The sequence below is a fragment of the Sinocyclocheilus rhinocerous genome, unplaced genomic scaffold (genome assembly GCF_001515625.1).
Source record: "Sinocyclocheilus rhinocerous isolate Xijiao unplaced genomic scaffold, SAMN03320098_v1.1 scaffold153, whole genome shotgun sequence".
In the NCBI taxonomy this organism is placed as follows: domain Eukaryota; kingdom Metazoa; phylum Chordata; class Actinopteri; order Cypriniformes; family Cyprinidae; genus Sinocyclocheilus; species Sinocyclocheilus rhinocerous.
Genome location: NW_015660878.1, coordinates 4,091,771 through 4,111,476, shown reverse-complemented (window position 1 = coordinate 4,111,476; position 19,706 = coordinate 4,091,771). Strand labels below are relative to the sequence as shown.

The 19,706-nt window shown below is 34.8% G+C and overlaps 2 protein-coding genes across 2 annotated transcripts in view; both read left to right on the top strand.

Annotated features, from left to right (window-relative positions):
* The window catches only part of LOC107725517 (myosin-binding protein C, slow-type-like), a 31,540-nt gene extending 16,561 nt beyond the window's left edge, over nt 1–14,979 (top strand). The window contains 14 exon segments of the mRNA XM_016534794.1: nt 492–598; nt 688–824; nt 912–1,071; nt 1,151–1,255; nt 2,751–2,864; nt 4,034–4,243; nt 4,341–4,508; nt 4,647–4,735; nt 4,826–5,018; nt 5,573–5,712; nt 5,946–6,105; nt 7,767–7,903; nt 9,572–9,758; nt 13,874–14,979. Of these exon segments, the coding sequence (XP_016390280.1) occupies nt 492–598; nt 688–824; nt 912–1,071; nt 1,151–1,255; nt 2,751–2,864; nt 4,034–4,243; nt 4,341–4,508; nt 4,647–4,735; nt 4,826–5,018; nt 5,573–5,712; nt 5,946–6,105; nt 7,767–7,903; nt 9,572–9,758; nt 13,874–13,992 (2,026 nt within the window). The 3' untranslated portion in view covers nt 13,993–14,979.
* Nucleotides 14,980–15,781: 802 nt separating this feature from the next.
* Nucleotides 15,782–19,706, top strand: part of LOC107725616 (cholinephosphotransferase 1-like) — a 9,037-nt gene continuing 5,112 nt past the window's right edge. The window contains exon 1 of the mRNA XM_016534942.1: nt 15,782–16,219. Within this exon, the coding sequence (XP_016390428.1) occupies nt 15,980–16,219 (240 nt within the window). The 5' untranslated portion in view covers nt 15,782–15,979. The remainder of the gene's footprint in view (nt 16,220–19,706) is intronic.

Genomic DNA, 19,706 nt, shown 5'->3' with positions numbered 1-19,706 from the left:
CCACAACACAACGGAATTAGCGCAACAAAACGGAAACAAGTCGCAACAAAATGAAATTAGCACAACACAATGGAAACAAGTCGCAACACAATGGAATTAGCGCAACACAACGGAAACAAGTCGCAACAAAATGAAATTAGCGCAACACAATGGAAACAAGCCACAACACAATGCAAACAAGCCACAACACAACAGAAACAAACCCCAACACAGAGGAATTAGACAACACAATGAAATTAGTCCTGTGTGTTGTGTTGTAAAGAGATTTCGTTGTGTTGCGCACTACCTGGCCACCGTATATATCTCACCAGTCGGACATCTCATTTTACTTCTCGCAACCCAGAACTGTAAGGAAAAAAGTCAGAATTGTAATATATAAGTTAGAGATAAAAAGACAATTATTTTTTATTTATTTATTTATTTTTTATTCTGTGGTGGAAATGGGCTTTCATATATTTCTTTTTCATTTGTGCTTTCTTTTCAACTTACAGGAATCACAGCCTTGACATTGAGAGCTCCACTATTCATGATGCCGGCGACTATACCTTTGTTCCTGAGGGATACACACAGACGCTGTCTGCCAAAGTGCACATCATAGGTACAGCAACAATCCAAAATTTCTCTAATGCATATCATATTTATGCTAATAAGCTCTCTCAAAGAATGTCATTTGGGTCAACTCTGCAGATCCTCCCAGGGTGCATTTAGAGGCACTGAATGTCCCGGATGACACGGTGACCATTGTGGCTGGAAACAAACTCCGGCTGGAGATCCCTATTAGTGGAGAACCAGCACCCAGAGTCGTGTGGATGAAGGGAGAACGGGTGAGTAGAGAGTAGAAAAACAACGACTGAAGAAAAAAATAGAAATATATAACACCTGCATTAAACTGGGCTCATGGGTTGTTTCAGGTCATTCTTGACTCAGGAAATCGGGTTCGTGCAGAGACATTTGCAGATCACACTTGCCTCACTATTGATATCGCAGAAAGAGAAGATACCGGAAACTACAAGATCGTCCTTCAGAACGAAGCTGGAGAAGACACAGCTAGTGTTAAAATCAAAGTTGTAGGTAAGACACTTTACCCTGAAAAAACAATGTTTGCTTGGGTGATGGCACTGGAAATCGTACCATATTTTGTTTTATCTAGATATCCCAGATCCTCCTGAGGCTCCTATGGTTACTGATGTAGGTGGAGATTGGTGCACTATGACATGGGAGCTGCCACGCTATGATGGTGGTTCCCCCATCCTTGGTAAATCAACTTCCTGTGCATTAAAAAATTCATTATATTGATAATTTAGGAGCCTGCTAATTTTAGGTTTTGAGTTTTTTTCAAATGACTTTACCTTTTTTTGTGAAAACAGTAATATTGTGAAATATAATTACATTTAAAATCACTGTTTTCTATTTTAATACATTTTAAAATTGAATTTTTGAATTTTTAACAGCCATTACTCCAGTCTTCAGTGTCACATGATCCTTCGGAAATCAGTCTAATATGCTGATTTGGTGTTCAAGAAACTTTCTTATTATTATTGTTAAAAATGGATGTGCTGCAGAATATTTTTGTGGACATTTTTTTCTGGATTCTTTGGAAAATAAAAAGTTTAAAAGAACAGCATTAAAAAAAAAAAAAGAAATCTTTTGTAACACAGTAAAAGTCTTTGCTGTCAAAATGTTCAAGTTCAAGTTCAGTTTTATTTCTAGTGCACATTTAAGCACGAAACAAGGCCGACCAAAGTGCTGCACAACATACAATAATATATAACAAGGAGAAAATCAGAAAACAAATAAAAACAATTCAAAATCCATACAACAGCAAAAGCAGATTAAAACAATTCAAAGGCGCAGATTACTACATGTTAAAAGCCAGAGAGAAAAGATGTGTTTTAAGATATGACTTGAACTCAGATAAAGTAGAAGCCATTCTGATGTGAATTGGTAAGTTGTTCCAAAGGGTGGGGCCAGCCACTTCAAAGGCTCTAGATCCTCTGGTTTTTAAGCGTGTTCTAGGGGTCTGAAGGAGAAATTTGATCTTAGTCCCCTCTTTGAGGAGTAGGGGTGGAGTAAATCAGACAAATAAGACGGAGCTTGATTGTTAAGTGATTTATAGACAAGTAGCAATATTTTAAACTCAATTCGATAGTGAACTGGCAGCCAATGCAATGATCGCAAGAGGGGAGTGGCATGATCAAACTTTTTACACCGCTTCAAGAATCTAGCTGCAGCATTTTGAACTACTTGTAGCCGAGAGATTTGGGACTTTGATATTCCGAAATAGAGGGCGTTGCAGTAATCCAGCCGAGATGTAATAAAGGCATGGATAGCAACCTCTAGAGAGCTTTTTGAGAGAAATGACTTGATTTTAGAAAGGGAGCGAAGATGGAAGAAGCTAGAACCTACTACAGCACTAATTTGTTTATCAAATTTTAAGGAATTATCAAACAACAATGTTGTTTGATAATTCAAGTTACAACAAAATGTAATTAAATTTATAAAAAAAATGTTTTTTACTTTGGAATCATCAATCACATTGTGATAAATCAAATTTTCCCTAATCTTCTGAAATAAGACATACTATAACTTTCAGAACTCAAAACTGTACTTTAGCATTGTAAGTAGATATCTGTGGATAAAAAAATGAATTATAAAAAATTACCCCCTTAAATATGCAGTTGAGAATTAGAGACTTTTATTAGCGTAACATTAATTCAGTTAATTCATGCTTTTGTTGACATATAACACAGGATATTTCATTGAGCGAAAGAAGAAACAGAGCTCTCGATGGATGAGGCTGAACTTCGACCTTTGCAAAGAGACCACCTTCGAGCCAAAAAAGATGATTGAAGGTGTCCCGATGTGTAATATTAGTAAATAATGAACAAATAAAGAAAAAGAAGAAATTATAAATTGTTCCTTCAACCAAAAAGATCTAAAGCTTGACTTCAAATAATGTAGGGTCACAGTGGCAATAGTGTAACGTATAGATTTGATAGATTCTTCAGAGTGTATTAAACACTTTTGAATGTGGGAGTCAAGCTCAGTTTTAATAATCAAAATAAATAGAGAAAACAAATAGAAATCATCATGTATGTATGCAATGAAATATTTATTTTTATGGATTAAGAACAAATTATGGTAAATATTGTCTGTAAACAGTCAGTAAAACGAATTATTATATTATTTGAAATAAACAGAAAAAAATATATAGAAAAAATGAATGTATGCATCTAAGAGTAAACCTGAGAAAAATATATTTTGCAGTTATTTCAGAACAAATTCTGCAAAAAATATTGGCTGAAAAATTCTGAAACACTTATTATTACATTTATCCATACAAACAGAGATGAAAAAACAAGAATTAACATCTAAGGATGCATTTAAACAATGTCTTGAGAGTTTATCAAACACTCTTGAATGAGGGAATCAAGTTTTAATTAACAAAATTGAGAAAAAAACTGAAAATATTAATGTACTGATACATTTGAAATAAATGTTTTTACAGTTTTAGATTATGCAAACATATTGTCTGAATACATGCAGTAACACTAATTATTATTAATTAATTAATTTATTTAGTCATTTAGCAGATGCTTTTATCCAAAGCGACTTACAAATGAGGATTACATAATTATCACATAATTAAAAAGAGAAAAAATGCGGAAAAAATTAAGCATCTAAGGCTGAATTTGAGAAAAAAAAATATATTTCACACATATTTCAGTAATTTCAGAAAAAACATCTGCAGAAATATTGGCTAAAAACATTCAGAGACACTTATTAATACATTAATCTGAAATAAACAGAGGCGAATAAAGATAGATTAAAAAAAATTAGAAATAATATAAATCATGTATCTAAGGATGCGTTTGAAACATTTATTTTTACAGTTATTATTTTAGAACAAATTATGCAAAGAATATTAACTGAAAAAAATCGAGACTTACAACATTTATCAATAGTAAATAGGGAAAAATAAAAATAAGAAATTATATAACTAAGGATGCATTTAAACATTTTTTTACACTAGTCATTTTACAAAAAATGACTATTGACTAAGTATTCAGCAACACTAATCACTACCTTCATTTAATACGTTTACTAGCTGTGACCAGTGAACCGACAATGCTGGTGGTGGATGATGTCACAGATACCACAGTGACCATGAAGTGGAGACCCCCAGACACCATCGGTGCCGCTGGACTTGATGGCTACCAAGTTGAATACTGCATTGAAGGAAGTAAGACTAAAAACATATACTGTATGCTTTGCATAAGTTGATCTCCACTGGTGGGTGTTCATGTGTTTTTGTGCTTATACAATACTGTATTTGACAGCTGATGAATGGATACATGCTAATAAAGAGCTGATTGAAAAAACGAGGTACACTATAACCGGTCTGCCAGTGGAGGCCAAGATCTTGGTGCGTATCAAGGCCATAAATGCTGCTGGGGCCAGTCCACCACGCACAACCCAACACTCCATACTGGTCAAAGAGGTTATCGGTGAGAGCCTGCTGCCACATTTCACAGTGTATTTAAACTAATAGCAAATATCATTTAGATAAATAATAATTATTGATGGTTATAAAGATGTTTTAAGCCGGTTCTGGTTATAGTAATGCTCTCTTGTTTGTTTGGCAGAGCCTCCTAAGATTCGCATACCGCGACACTTGAAGCAGACGTACATTCGAAAGGTTGGCGAAGTCGTCAACCTCGTCATGCCATTTGTGGTGAGTCAACAGATCGTGATAAACCCTCGAACGAATTCTTCCTCTCTGGGTCACAAAAGAAAACCTCAAAATGTTTTTTTGTCTTTTTAGGGTAAACCAAGGCCAAAAGTCAATTGGTTGAAGGAGGGTCAGCCGATTGACCAAACCATCAGCATTCGCAACTCAGATTGTGACAGCATCATGTTCATCCGCAAAGCTGAGCGCAAGCATTCTGGAAAATACGAACTGAGCGTACAAGTGGAGAATCATATCGACACGGCCATGCTGGACATCCAGATAGTCGGTTAGTTAAGTAAAATGCTATTTAAAAAAAAAAACGGTAAAATGTTTTGAAAGGAAAGTCTTATTAAGTCTATAATATTGATAGTGTATTTCAGTATAATTTAAATAACGTTGTATTATTTATATTTTGAATTAGCTTTTTTTCCGTTTTTATTTTGATTTTAGCCATTTTTATACATTTTTTTTTAAATAAATTTATTTTTATTTCAGTTTTTGAAGTAATTTTAGTATTTCAATTTAAACGTATCATAAGTTCATTATCAAGGTGACATTTCTAATTTATATAAATATTAGTATTTATATAATATTGTTTCAGATTAATTTCAATTATACAACAATGTTACAGTTTTAGTTAACAATACCAACACGGCTAAATGCTAAATATATTGTGCTAATGCTAACTATATTGCTAATAATGATAAAATACAGAGTATTAATAAGAAATAGCCTATATGATATTTAAAATATAATTCTGAGAAATACATGATGTAAAGCTAGTCCACCATGTTCTCCATCGAAGCACCATTGAACATTTTCTTTTGCTGTCTGTCCCAGATCTTCCAGGCCCACCACAGGCTGTAAAGATCGAAGAGGTCTGGGGGAATAATGTAGCACTGGACTGGAACCCACCCAAGGACAACGGCAATGCACCCATAATAGGCTACACCATTCAGAAAGCTGATAAAAAGACAATGGTCTGAAAAATGTTCCTATGATACTCAATGTTTCTATGACACTGATTTCAAACATATATAATTTGCTGTTTTTTACAATAATGTAATTATTTTGTAATGTAGTAGTGATTTTTTACTTTACTATATGGTTTAACCAATTTATATACAGTATATACAAGTTTTTGAAAAAATATTTGTAATATTTTAAGTTTTAAGAGGACAAAGACTGATTAGCATGTGTGTGTGTGTCACAGGAGTGGTACACATGTATAGAGCACTACCATCGTACCTGCATCACAATCTCAGATCTGGTGGTGGGTAACGAGTATTTCTTCAGGATCTACTCAGAGAACATGGTGGGCTTAAGTGAAAGTGCCACTGCCACTAAAGACAGTGCTCTGATCGTGAAAGAAGGTAAGGCTCTGCTCCGCTCTTCTCCTTTGTCAATTAACTGCTTGTCTAAATCCTTTTCAATGCTGCAGTAAGTGATTTTGGTTTGTTTTTTGTTTTTAATGGAATGCCACTTATAAAACGTCCGGGTGTCCTGAGAATTAAGCTATGAAAGGTAAACAGCAAAATAGAATCTGTGCATTTTAGCCAATCAGAAAACTTGCTCTCTTCCAACCTCGACCAATGGTGTGAATTTGGGGCGGGACTATTGGAGGGAGTGTTTCTGCATTCCTGTAGCTGGTGTGGTGTTCACAATGTAAAAAAAATAATGAATGGAAATGAAAACAATCCTTATTTTTCTAGTGGTGCTTTCACTACTGGTACAGAAATCACTTACAGCAGTTTTCTTAAGCCTTAAGCCTAACAAATGTGCTTTTTAGAGGTAATTTAGGCCTGGCTGATGTGGAACTGCATTATGTTTTTTTTTTTGAGAAATCACAGGGGAATTTACAACCTTTGTACCTGAGGGCTGATGTCCTAATTAACACTAATTTACTAATCAACATCCTGCTTGGTGTGTCTTTATATATTTGGTTGGATTTCCATTGAAATGCATGTCCCTGGACATGGTGTAAAAAAGGGTTGTTCAGTCCTGCTCCTTGAGATGAAGGCTTTGTACCAATATGAATACTGTACCTATAATACACACTAAAAGCTTGTATGTTGCTGGTGATGAGAAAGTACATTGTTTGAGTATTTAAAAGGACAGGAACATCTTGATATCACAGGCCCTCTTGCTGTATACCACTTGTATGAAAGCAATAGCTAAATTCACAGCTTAAAAAAACTTTTTAAAAAAAGTTCTCATATTGTTTTGTACAACTTGTGCAAAGTGTGTTGGGAAATATATTGGCTTCTTAGCACAAATGCAAACATCATAATCCAACAGAAATATTAGAACTGTTTAACATACTATAATTTAGGACCAGTGTTGTTATTGTTACATAAAGCAAAAACTAATACAATTTAATTGAAACAAAGCAGAAAAAAAATGTAATATTAGATGAAAATTTATTTAAAAATTAAACTAAAATTGAAATGAAAATAGTTTAAATAAAAATGAAACATAATTCAAAATATCAATAAAACTATAATAGTTTATAAATAACGCTAAAATAAAACTGTCTGGGAAACACTAATTCTAGTCTCGTATACTTGATTGAAATTGTGACATGTTCCTGCAGAGTTTAGCATATGAACTAATCAAGGCTAATCAAGGTTTGGGCTTTGAGCAGGATTGCGCACCCCTGGTGTAAAGTCTGAGTTTTGACTCAAGGGAGCTTTAAAGGCTTTACTGGAATGTTAAAGGTATGATCTGCAATTTGTAGAAGCTTCACAAATTTGATAATACTCTCCCTATATGCTACAACCACAAAGATTTGTTTATTTGCCACAAATTACTGGAGTGACCAATAACCAAGTGCAGATTATATCTTTAACAGACTGGGTGTCACGCTTTGCCAATGCTGATGATAAATGTTGTCTCTTCCTCATCACACAAGGGAAATTCCCCCATGATACAGCTCTCGGCTCGTATCATGCAAAGTCCCACTCTCCCTTCCCCTCTCACTCTTCCTCCTCCTCCTCTTCCTCTCTCTCTTCCTCTCACTCTCACTCTCAATCAGGCTTGCAACTGAAAATCCCAGAGTATAATGACCGTGACTTCACAGAGCCGCCCATTTTCACTCAGCCGCTTATCAACACCTTCGCCATCGCTGGGTACAATGCCACCCTGAACTGCAGCGTGCGCGCCAATCCTCGGGTAGGTGACTGACAGGACACTCCACTAGAAAGCTACCTCAAATGTGTTCTTTTGCCTCATGATTTTTTCTGACACCTGCTCTGACAGGTAAGTCCATGTTGCATGTTTATTCAATTATTCAAGCACACTTCAATTTAGATCACAAGACACGAAGGCCCTGTTTACACCTGATCACTTACTATGTCATTTGACAAAGCACAAAAATGGCTAAATATAGCCTGTTTGAATTATAATTTCGCCAAAAATGACACAAAATGTTAGTGGAGCACTTGTATTGAACGCGGAATATGGATGGATGCTTCGCGCGATCTACACTACCTATTGTGAAAGATTATTACAATTTAAAATAACTTTTCTATTTGAATATATTTTCAAATGTAATTTATTCCTGTAAAGACAAAGCTGAATTTTCAGCATCCAGTACTCACATCATCCTTCAGAAATCATTCTAATATGGTGATTTGGTGCTCAAAGAACATTTCTTATTAATAATATTAATGTTTTTCTGGAAACCATGATACTGTACATTTTGTTTCAATTGAAAGCATTTATTTAAAATAGAAATCTTTTGAAAAAAATATAAGAAACTTACTACTGCCACTTTTGATCAATTTAATGTGTCCTTGCTGAATAAAAGCATTCATTTCTTTAAAAAAAAAAAACTTTATTCAATGCAAATGATCTGTGCTAGTGAATATTGAATAAGTCCTTGTATAAATGGCCCTTCGTCAAATTTTTTGATTGTTTGTTTATTTCCATTTAAGCTGTATTTTAAAAATGCTTTATTTTAAGGATTTTCAAAGCAAACAACACCATCTCGTACTACACACATAGACAGAAAGAAGAAAAAAGGCAAATCAAGTAAAATAATAACAATATTAATAATGTTAAAATAAAATAATAATAGATAAATAATCAATTAAATAAAACAATTATAATGAAGGAATATTTCGTCCAGTAATTTAAGCTGCATTTTAACTGCAAAAGTTTAAAACCCTCATTTTAGCTCAACGTTGATTTACATATGAGTAGGCAATCTTTCACAGACACATTAGGATGTATGCATTGGCATTCAAATGCAACATGGTCACATGAGTTTCTGACAACCTTTGAATATAACTTGAGTAATCGGATCACAAAACATTTTGGACGTTGTTTAAATCTATATTTAGTGCTGTTCACTGAAACAGATGTTAATACCAGGTGTAAACAGGGTCAAAGAAACTCAATCCTTGCTAAGTGATCTGAAGTGCAGATAAAAGGGACTAAAAAATAACATATATTGAAAAAAAATATGCATGAATATCAATGAACCCATGAAAACCTATTGGCTGACACAAGGTTCTGATGCATATCGCCCTCTTTCTTTCAAGTTCTGAGAAAGTCTTTGATTCTGCTGGGCTCCAACCATGTGCCCATGGCTTTACACCTGTATTTAGCTCTTTGAGGCTTGCCCTGTGAGTGTCCCAATGGGCTTAACAGCACCTGCTAGTTATAATCTTTGAGCACAGACACACTGGATCATATTGTCTTTCTGCAACCAGCACATGTGAGAAGAGTAGCAGTTTTCACTCCATGTGTTTGATGGATTGATGTTGCTTTGGTTCCCCTTCACCAGTAATGTTATCTGTTGTTTACTGCGTTCTCATACTATGTTACTGCTCACAGCCTAAGGTAATCTGGATGAAAAACAAGATTACCATCATAGACGACCCACGTTACCGCATGTTCAGCAACCAGGGTGTGTGTACGCTTGAGATCCGCAAGCCCAGCCCGTTTGACGGAGGTGTTTACACCTGCAAGGCTATCAATGACCTCGGAGAGGCTCAGGTGGACTGCAAACTAGAGGTCAAAGGTTAGTCTGTGCATTAAAATGATTATCTAGCACAGGGGTAGCTGTGGGTACCTATCTGCAGAGTTCAGATCCAACCCTGATCAAACACACCTTTTTGTAATTATCAAGTGCTTCTGAGGATAGGAATTAGCAGCTTTAATTGTATTTGATCTGGGTTGGAGATGAATTTTCTAGGAAGGTAGATCTCCAGGAACAGGATCTTGCACCTCTGCTTTATGAGGATGTACTGTATGGCTAATTAACTGATTCAATACAGCATATTATACTAGATTTTTATTGAAGAGGAATAGCCTGTCAAGAGTTCCTTACCAACCTACACACTGTATTCACTGCCAACCAACCAATTAATATGCACAAGATCAGTTTTTTAAACTGGTAATATGAGCATTCTCAATGTCTTATGTGGATTTCCTGGGGAAGTATAACTTGGAAGCCATATGGTAAATGATTCAGTGCTCTTTATCTATCCCTTTCATTTATATTTATTCTATGTATTATTCTATTTGTTCATATTCTGCACTTTTTATAGTGGTACTGTGCAGCTTTTTGTCATATTTTGTTTCTACAACAAACAAAGCCTTTATTATGGCAAGACTCTTTTCTTTTCTGCAATAGACAAATATGCCAGCATGGCATTTAAACAGTATAAATACTTAAGTAATTCATTTATAATATTAAAATATATTATTACTAAGGCTCTCAATCAAGGTATTTAATTACAATCTAATTAACACATTAATGCACTCACAGTAATTCAGTTTTTGAGCATTAATGAGAATAAAGGCTTACCATAAAAAGGTTAAAGATGACTTAACATTGTTAAACATCATATCAGGCTGATTTAATAAAAATAATAATAATAATAAAACTATAAAAATATCTCCCAATCAGTTATCATGTCCAATAAAATAAATGTCATTAATAATAAATGCCATGTTAATGCCATTTACATTTGAAGCTATTTTGAGCTATTGATCTCTACCTTTTAATATTTCTTTTTTAATTAAAATGTTATCAAATTAAAAACTTAAGATAAATACAGTAGATACATTTAGATAAGACAGATAAAAATATCTTTTTTTTTTTTCGTCTCCAGCCACATCTTTCTGCAAGACCTCTCTCAACAAAATATGACCATTTCAGTATTTTGTTACTCCAGCATAACTAGCATAAACTGAGAATTTGCAACAGCATGCAGCAAATCCAAAGCAATTTCATCTCACCACTGCCACTGGACCACACATCCCATAATGCAACAGATTGCAAAACACAGAGTGGCATTGTTTAACAGGTCTGTGAAAAATCCTGGACCTGATAAAATCTCTGATTTCACGCCAATGTTTGCATATTGTATCATGTGCTGACATGTTTTCATACTCTGTCATACATTGCCATATTGCTGTGTTTCCCTCTCGGTAGACTGTGGTATGTCCTTTAACTCCTTCATGTTAAATCTGTAATGACTAAGTCAGCGATGTACCCTGAGGCACATATAACTCCCTCATGTAAACTTTGGGTTTAATCCGTATTTTCTTTTCTCCCCCAGTCATCACTCAGGAATAGTTACTGTGTTGTTCTCATTCAAGGTAAGCTTTCATATGGTTTCGGGCATATGAAGCTTATTTTTCATTCATTCTGCATCCCTTGGTTGCCAATAATCCTGCTTTTGCTCTTTGCTGGTGTGTAATGCCCTAAAATTCAAGAATTATATTTCTGACTCGAGAATGTTTTACAGGATTCTACAAGAACTCCAAGAACTAGTTTAAATGTAAACTGCTTTATCCATACAGAACTGATACTGTGCATGCTTTTGACAAAGTCAACCAGAATTGGGGAATGTTACAATATTGCGCTATACTCTTTATAAAAACTAATTATGGATATGTGCTAAATTACTTTTTTTGTTACGTTTTCTCAACAGCATCTAACTGAGATTCGTTCTTCTCCAGAATGGAAGCACTATGCTTGGCTTGCAGCCATTTTTACACTGGAAATGCTACTTTATGACGTGCTACTTTAAGTGTTTGTACCCCCCAAAAATAATTAGCATGCAATGACATATACTCTATACCACAAAATGACTTTTTATTTTCATTTACCAGCATTATTTTGAAGTTTTAAAACCATAAATCTTCTTGTAGGTGAATAGAAATGTTGCGCTCTCTACGTCAATGAAGCATGACAGACCAATATCCAACATACACACACATATTACAACAAACAAAAATACTTGTGCACCTTATATCTCATTTCCTCCCAATATGAGTATGTGGAGAAAATTCAAATGTAAATTAATAAATAGAAAAAGTAATGTGAATTAATTAAACGACAAAATAAATGTAACAAGTAACATGCTACTTTACTTGTTACATATATAAATTAGTTACAGGCTGGTTTTGCATATGAAAATGCATGAGTGTAAACTTGCTGAAGTTAAAGCCTAGCAATTTTAGAAAAAACTATCACAAAATAGGATGAGGTATCTCTTTCCTTTGAGACCAAGCAGTCAGATTCAAAACAAAGTCAAGACTAGCATTCCTGCTCAAGAAACACTTAACTCTGATGTATTATTTATTTCTGCAAATGCTTCCACTGTGAACATACGCTTTGTATATTTGTAACGGTGCGGTGGTCATATTGCATAATGCAGCCTAATTTAGAGCACATTCAACAAACTGTCCATGCAGCTCAACATGCTACAGCAAGCAATGACAAGATACGCAATGATGAAATGAGTTATGAGCGCCTCAATAGCTGCAAAAGCTTGCAGAGCTGATTGAACTCACTGCCTCAACATTTGTGCTGCACCTGCCGAACACTGACAAATTCCTGTCCTGATTTCAATGTTGTCCTTCTCCTCTTTTCCACACTTTTTGTCCGTCTCTACCTCTTCTCTCTGTATATAGTGGCCTAAAAGGTTTTTGGACACTTAAGTCACACTTAAAATCTTGAATGTCTTTATATTAGAAAATAACAAACCAAACCTTGTAAAAAATTAGTTCACTTAATTGTATTGACTGTGCACTTGAACTGTGCTTTAAATCTTAAAACTATATATATATATAAAAAATACTTACAGATAATATAATAATGAAATAAAAGCCCACTTAAGTGTACTTAAAGAGAGCGTTTCTTAACACAAGTACTTTTTTAAACAGTTCACTTTGTAATTAAACATTTTACTTTAAAGTAGATTTTAATCATTATGTTTTAATAATCTTATGTTGTGCTTTAAAGAAGTACATTTATTTTCAAGTGTTGATAACACTAAAACACATGTAAACTATTTGGTTATAATTTTTACTGTTGTGTGTTATTCAATATTACATTTAAAGTTAATATATTTTAAATGTATTAAATTGCAGCTTCACAAATGTGTAATTACAAATATATTTAAATTCATAAAAGTTTCAATAGAAATGACATTAAAGAATATTTTGTAAGTACATTCAGTGATACACTTTTACAAAGACAACAGATGTGATTATGAAATTATATATAAAGATGAAATTATATAGCACAACTAAGTTCAACTAATTGCATTTAATATACATATTTACTATTATAAATTTTAATTGAATGCAAGTAACATGTAATTAAAGTTCAGAAAACCAGAAAACATTGCATTCAGTTTACACTGAAATATATTCTTTGAAAGTATATTATTTCAATTTTTTTATTTTATTTATTAATTTATTTTTAGTATGGTAAAAATAATGTTCTATTTCACAAGGGCAGTGATCTTCAAACAAATGATGTTTGGGCTTTTCACTTTTATGAGCTTTTTTTTTCTGTTGGATGTTTGAAGTCAGTTCTCCTCAAGTTCACACAGGTGTCTTGGTGAATGTTAGTTTATCTATTAATTTATCTATTTTTGTGAAATGATCTGCTTGAAAAGTGTGTTTTCAAGCAGTTCTCTGTGTGTTCTCTTTTTTATGAGTATCACTAGGTGATATTTTGCTATATAGTGCAAAGGCATTTAGACATTTGTAAATGTGGCTTACATGTCCAAATACTTTCAAGGCTGCTATATGTTATGAAGAACAAATACATATGTCAAAATTTCATTGTTTTCAATGTCACCACTCTGACAGTCTATCTTTCCCCTTTTTCAGGAGGTTTTACGTTCTTTGAGCTGATGAAGCGAGGCGTTCCCTTACACCTCATTGATAAGTACATGAACGAGTCTAAGACCTCTGAGAAGTCAGAGTCAGAGAAGAAGGGATCCATCTGAGGGCTGACTCACCCAATGATTACCCAGAAATCCCTGTCACTACTACAAATAATGGCACGTGTCTAAACTTTGGCATGGTATGCTGTGTTCAGACATGGATCTATAGTTCTAGAAAACACTGCGTCTGACACTCTGCGATCATGTAAAGCTGTTTTAAGAAATGCCACTGGAACTCAAATGCATGACTTCAGTAAACTGGATGGTTGCTTCAAAATATATCACAAATAGACATTTTATTGTGGAAAATCTAGAGCAGTCAGTTACAGATAAGGTAATGTGGTTCATTTACAAGAGTGGTCCGAAATGAGCACAAGTCTGGGCTTTGCTGTTTCTGTCTTTATTTTCTTTTCTTGTTTGATTTCCCCCTGAGTTTTCCCAACCCCTTTCCTTCATTCTTTACTGAATGTACTAAAATCCACTTAGATATGCAATATCAATACTGTGCAACTACCAGATCAGACATGAGACGAGATCTGAATGTTACAGAAAATGCTGCGTTTGTCTAAGGATACTTGATGGTACATGACAATGTTCATTTTAGCATGACAGTTGAATAAATGTCTCTGTATGAAAAGCAATGGTTTCTTTTTTGTTTTAAAGGCCTATATTATTTTGATGCAGACGGCAAGATTGGGCAACACTGTTCTTTGGGCACAAAAGATGTTTGCATACTGCATCTCCATCTATATTTATGTTGAAATAATTTCTAAATATATTTTAATAAAAACTAAAACCATTTTTTTTTTTTTTTTTGCGGCCTTGCACTGGAATTTGAGTTATCTATAAACATTTGTGCACAAATTGTGCAGCATTTTAAATTTCACATTATACATTAAAGGGTTATTTTGTCATAATATATATATATATATAACATATTTGTTTTATTTTTAGGTTAATTATTTGCATCCTCTGGATATTTGCACTTTTTGTTGGTAATTTTCAGTGTGAACACACTATTTATACTACAAAAGGGCATGGAATAGAGACACACCAAAAAACCTCGTAAAACAGTTATGATATTCAACATAATAAACACGTAAACTACAATGATAAATAAGGACAGTATGGTTTGTCAATGTTCTATCCGATAATGATCTGAAATTAATGAAAAGCACTCAAGCAGCTTACTGGTTAGCCCCAGGAATCAGTGTTGTTTATGTTCTAGTAAGTATATATTAATATTTCTAATTTGCTTTTATTTGTATATTTTCAATTTTAGTTTAAGTTATAGTAATTTTATGTGTTTTTTTGTCATTAGTATTAGGGTTTTTAATTTTAAGGTAAATAGAAACATTTTCAAATTAGTTCCAGTCATTTTACTAATTCAACATATTTCAGTAAGTTGCTAAAAGCAAAATTTCTCATTTTCGTTTACATCTTTAAGCTTTTCATCTAATATTTATTTAATATTTTATTTTAGCTTTATTTCAACTACCAAAAACGATTTTTAATAGCTTTAGTTTTAGTTAACAATATCTAGACTTCCAGTCATGTAAATCAGAACGTCAACATCTGGGGCCAGTTGCATGAACATAGTCACTATGTTAAGACTGTCTTAAGAACAAATTTCACCAACTAGCAATTGACAAGGGGTAATCAGTCTTACCATTCATATTCAGATTAGACCAATCTATCTTTTTGTAACTGAATTAAAAAAGTTATGACCGGTCTTGAAGAAAAAAAAAATAGGTGAATACTTTTTAAGACTAGTCTAAGGCAGTTCATGCAACCAGCCCCAGGAAGCCTGGTGGTCAGACGCGGTACAGCACTCGTTCAAATTTCCCGGTTGCGTCCTCTTCCGGACCGCAGTTTCCTGCGCCTCTCCGTTTATCTGCTCTCAACTATTAGGAACGGAGGAGACCGTCGGTTCCGCTCATTAAAAATGACTCTCCACACGTAACCGCTGCATGCTAATGCCTTCTTCTAAGTGGACACCTGGGAATTTGGACCAAAACATTGCATTGCCCCTGCCGAAAGAGCGATCATAATGCCTCAGTGCGCTTGTCCGGAGCCGCTGTCAGCTGTCCAGCTCAAGCGCCTGGAGGAACACAAATACAGCGCGGCCGGTCGCTCTCTCTTCGAGCCGCCCTGCCAGATATACTGGAACTGGCTGGTCCAGCAGATCCCGACGTGGGTCGCGCCGAACACGCTGACCATCACTGGACTCCTTATTAACATATTAACGACGGTCATTCTCGTGTATTACAGTCCCACCGCTACGGAGGAGGTGAGTTCAGACGCGAGTGGAACTTTGAGTGACGGCGTGACGTGTTTCGTTCTATTTAAATGCCCTGACACGTCAGTTTTAAAAATAAACAATCACATTTCGAACCTCGTTGCTTCCGGTGGTGCTGAACAAAGGCTGTAAATACACTCAAGTAACGTTTCGTGGCTTCATATTTGTGCATTTCTGGTCACTGTTTCTTGTAACACATTGGTTTATTGATTCACGTTACGACATGTATTATGACGCACTGTAAGCAGCTGCTTTATCAGATTTATTGACTGTGCAGACTATGCAGATTACTATTTGTTATTTTAGCTGTTGACCCACTGTATTTGATTCCGGGCAGCACTGTGACCCCATGTCTCAGTGTGTGTGTGGACATACCCTGTGTCATATTTCCAGAATCACAGACTATAGTCCACTGACAAAGTCCAGATTCCTCTGTTTATTGCTATGCAGTTCTGGAGATTGCTGCTAAATGCACAACTTTAACCCACCTGTTGCCAGGCTGGAACACAGATAAAGAGGGCTTTGCGTGAACTTTGACCCAGAGACGCTTGAATTGGTCAAGCAGCCATAGTAATAATAGTTATTACAAAATAATATTATAAAGTTATTATAATTAAGCAATATTTGCATGAAGAGTGCTACTGTATTGAATAACAGCACAAGGCCATAGGTAATCACAACTGTGCTGATATTCACTACTACAGTATGGCTATGGGTGCTTTTATCACCTTTAAAAAAGTTAAGAATCAAATTAGAGGATTTTTCCTAAGGCTAAAAAGTAGTCGTGTAATTATAATTTTATTGTAAACATTAAGCTTTGCCATCACTGGAATAAGTTACATTTTTAAAATATATTAAAGGGATAAAAATTGAAGGTCCCAGGTGTATATGACTTTCTTCTTTCAGACATATACAATCTGAGTTATATTAAAAAATGTCCTAGCTCTTCCATGCTTTATAATGGCAGTGAACACGGGTCGAGATTTTGAAGCGTCATCCTCTGGAACGCCAATCTCTTGTGAATGAGCGTACGACAGTTAGCGGAAGCTACATTACAGTTTATCAAGTTTTGTATGGATATAGATATTTTGGATATGGAAATATGGGTATTTTTCTTACACAAACGCATCGCTTCACTTCAGAAGGCCTTTATCAACCCCAAAAGTACTTTTATAATGGATGTATGCACTTTTATGGGCTTCAAAATCTTGACCCCCATTCACTGCCATTATAAAGATTGGAAGAGTCAGGACATTTTGACGCTGGACCACAAAACCGGTCATGATGGTACATTTTTTGAAATTGAGATACATAGTCGAGTTATATTAAAAAATGTCCTAGCTCTTCCATGCTTTATAATGGCAGTGAACACGGGTCGAGATTTTGAAGCGTCATCCTCTGGAACGCCAATCTCTTGTGAATGAGCGTACGACAGTTAGCGGAAGCTACATTACAGTTTATCAAGTTTTGTATGGATATAGATATTTTGGATATGGAAATATGGGTATTTTTCTTACACAAATGCATCGCTTCACTTCAGAAGGCCTTTATCAACCCCAAAAGAAGCACTTTTATGGGCTTCAAAATCTTGACCCCCATTCACTGCCATTATAAAGATTGGAAGAGTCAGGACATTTTGACGCTGGACCACAAAACCGGTCATGATGGTACATTTTTTGAAATTGAGATACATAGTCTGAAAGCTGAATAAATAAGCTTTCCATTGATGTATGGTTTGTTAGGATAGGACAATATTTGGCCGAGATACTACTATTTGAAAATCTGGAATCTGAGGGTGCAAAAAAAAAAAATCAAATTTTTGAGAAAATGGCCTTTATAGTTGTCCAAATTAAGTTATTAGCAATGCATATTACTAATCAGAAATTAAGTTTTGATATATTTATGGTAGGAAATTTACAAAATATCTTCATGGAACATGATCTTTACTTAAAGGTGCACCAAGCGATTTTTGCCAAACAATGTTGATATTTGAAAGCACCAAAACAAACACGCCCATACCCCACTAGGACCTCGCCCGTTTTGATATCTCCGCCCCACATGTACGTACACAACCCTGGCAACGATGATCACGGAAACAAGCGAAGATGACACACAAGCATATTCAAACAAAAGCCAGCATGGATAAGTTGTGTGAAACAATGCAAAATCAATGTTACTCACCAATCACAAAGAAACAACGCAACCTTGGCCTCCGATTCCAGGCCTTCCCGCTCCTTGAGTTCTCTCCACCGCTGGAAAGCTGCTCCGATATTTACGTGGGTCCTACCTCTTGTCTGATCGTAACCCTTTTTTAAATGTTTTGTTCCTCTGATATTTTCCTCTTTTTTTATCTTCCAGTTCTCTCTATCATTAGTCGATCTGCTAATATCTGTCCTGTACACTCAAATTGCGCTCTCTTCTCTATACAAGACACGCCCCCTTACTGCTGATTGGCTGCAAGTGTATTTTGGGACATGGTCCGACACTGCGGTCAAAAGCGTTTTTCAAAAATTGCTTAGTGCACCTTTAATATCCTAACGATTTTTGGCATAAAAGAAAAATCAATCATTTTGACCCATACAATGTATTGTTGGCTATTGCTACACATATACCTGTGCTACTTATGACTGCTTTTGTGGTCCAGGGTCACATTTTTTTATATAACTCCAATTGTATTCGTCTGAAAGATAAAGTCATATACACCTAGGAGGGCTTTAGGGTGAGTAAATCATATGTTAATTTTCATTTTTGGGTGAACTATCCCTTTAAAATAGGAAAACTTTTATTTTAAATTGTAATAATAGTTCACAATATTACAGTTTTTTTCTATCAAATAAATGCATCCTTGATGCCATAGACTTCTTGTTTTGGCCCACATTTTATCTGACAACCAATTATAGCGCATCATCTTCAGTAACTAACAGTACAATGCAAATGATAACTTGTTATCTAGCATCAATATTTATATAATATAAATTATACTGTACGTCATTAATCATGAAATGTAACTGCATAGGCCTGATATTAAATTGTGTGTTCTCTTCTAACAAAAAACCTGCTACATTTAGGAATCACATTCACAGTAGCAGACTTAACAGGGACATTATTTGATACATTAAAGAGCTTTTGTAGTTTTTTTTTTAATGAAAAATACTGAAGCGATAACTCAAACACACGGGGTTTATTCTGTTTAGTGAATGTGCAGTGAAACCAGATGGCCTGCATGTAGTCTCTCTGGGAAATCGACCTACTAGGCCACATGGACCTTTGCCCATATCAAACTATCACACACACACACACACACACTCAAGCTGCCCTTGATATAACAATTTATACATTGCCTTCACATTTTACTTTATCCACAATTACAAATGTCCTATTGTTTATTCAGGGTCATATTTTAACACTACGAACACCTTGGCAATTGAATCGCCATTGGCTAGTACATTTTTTTGTTTACTCGCCAGACTGATAAATA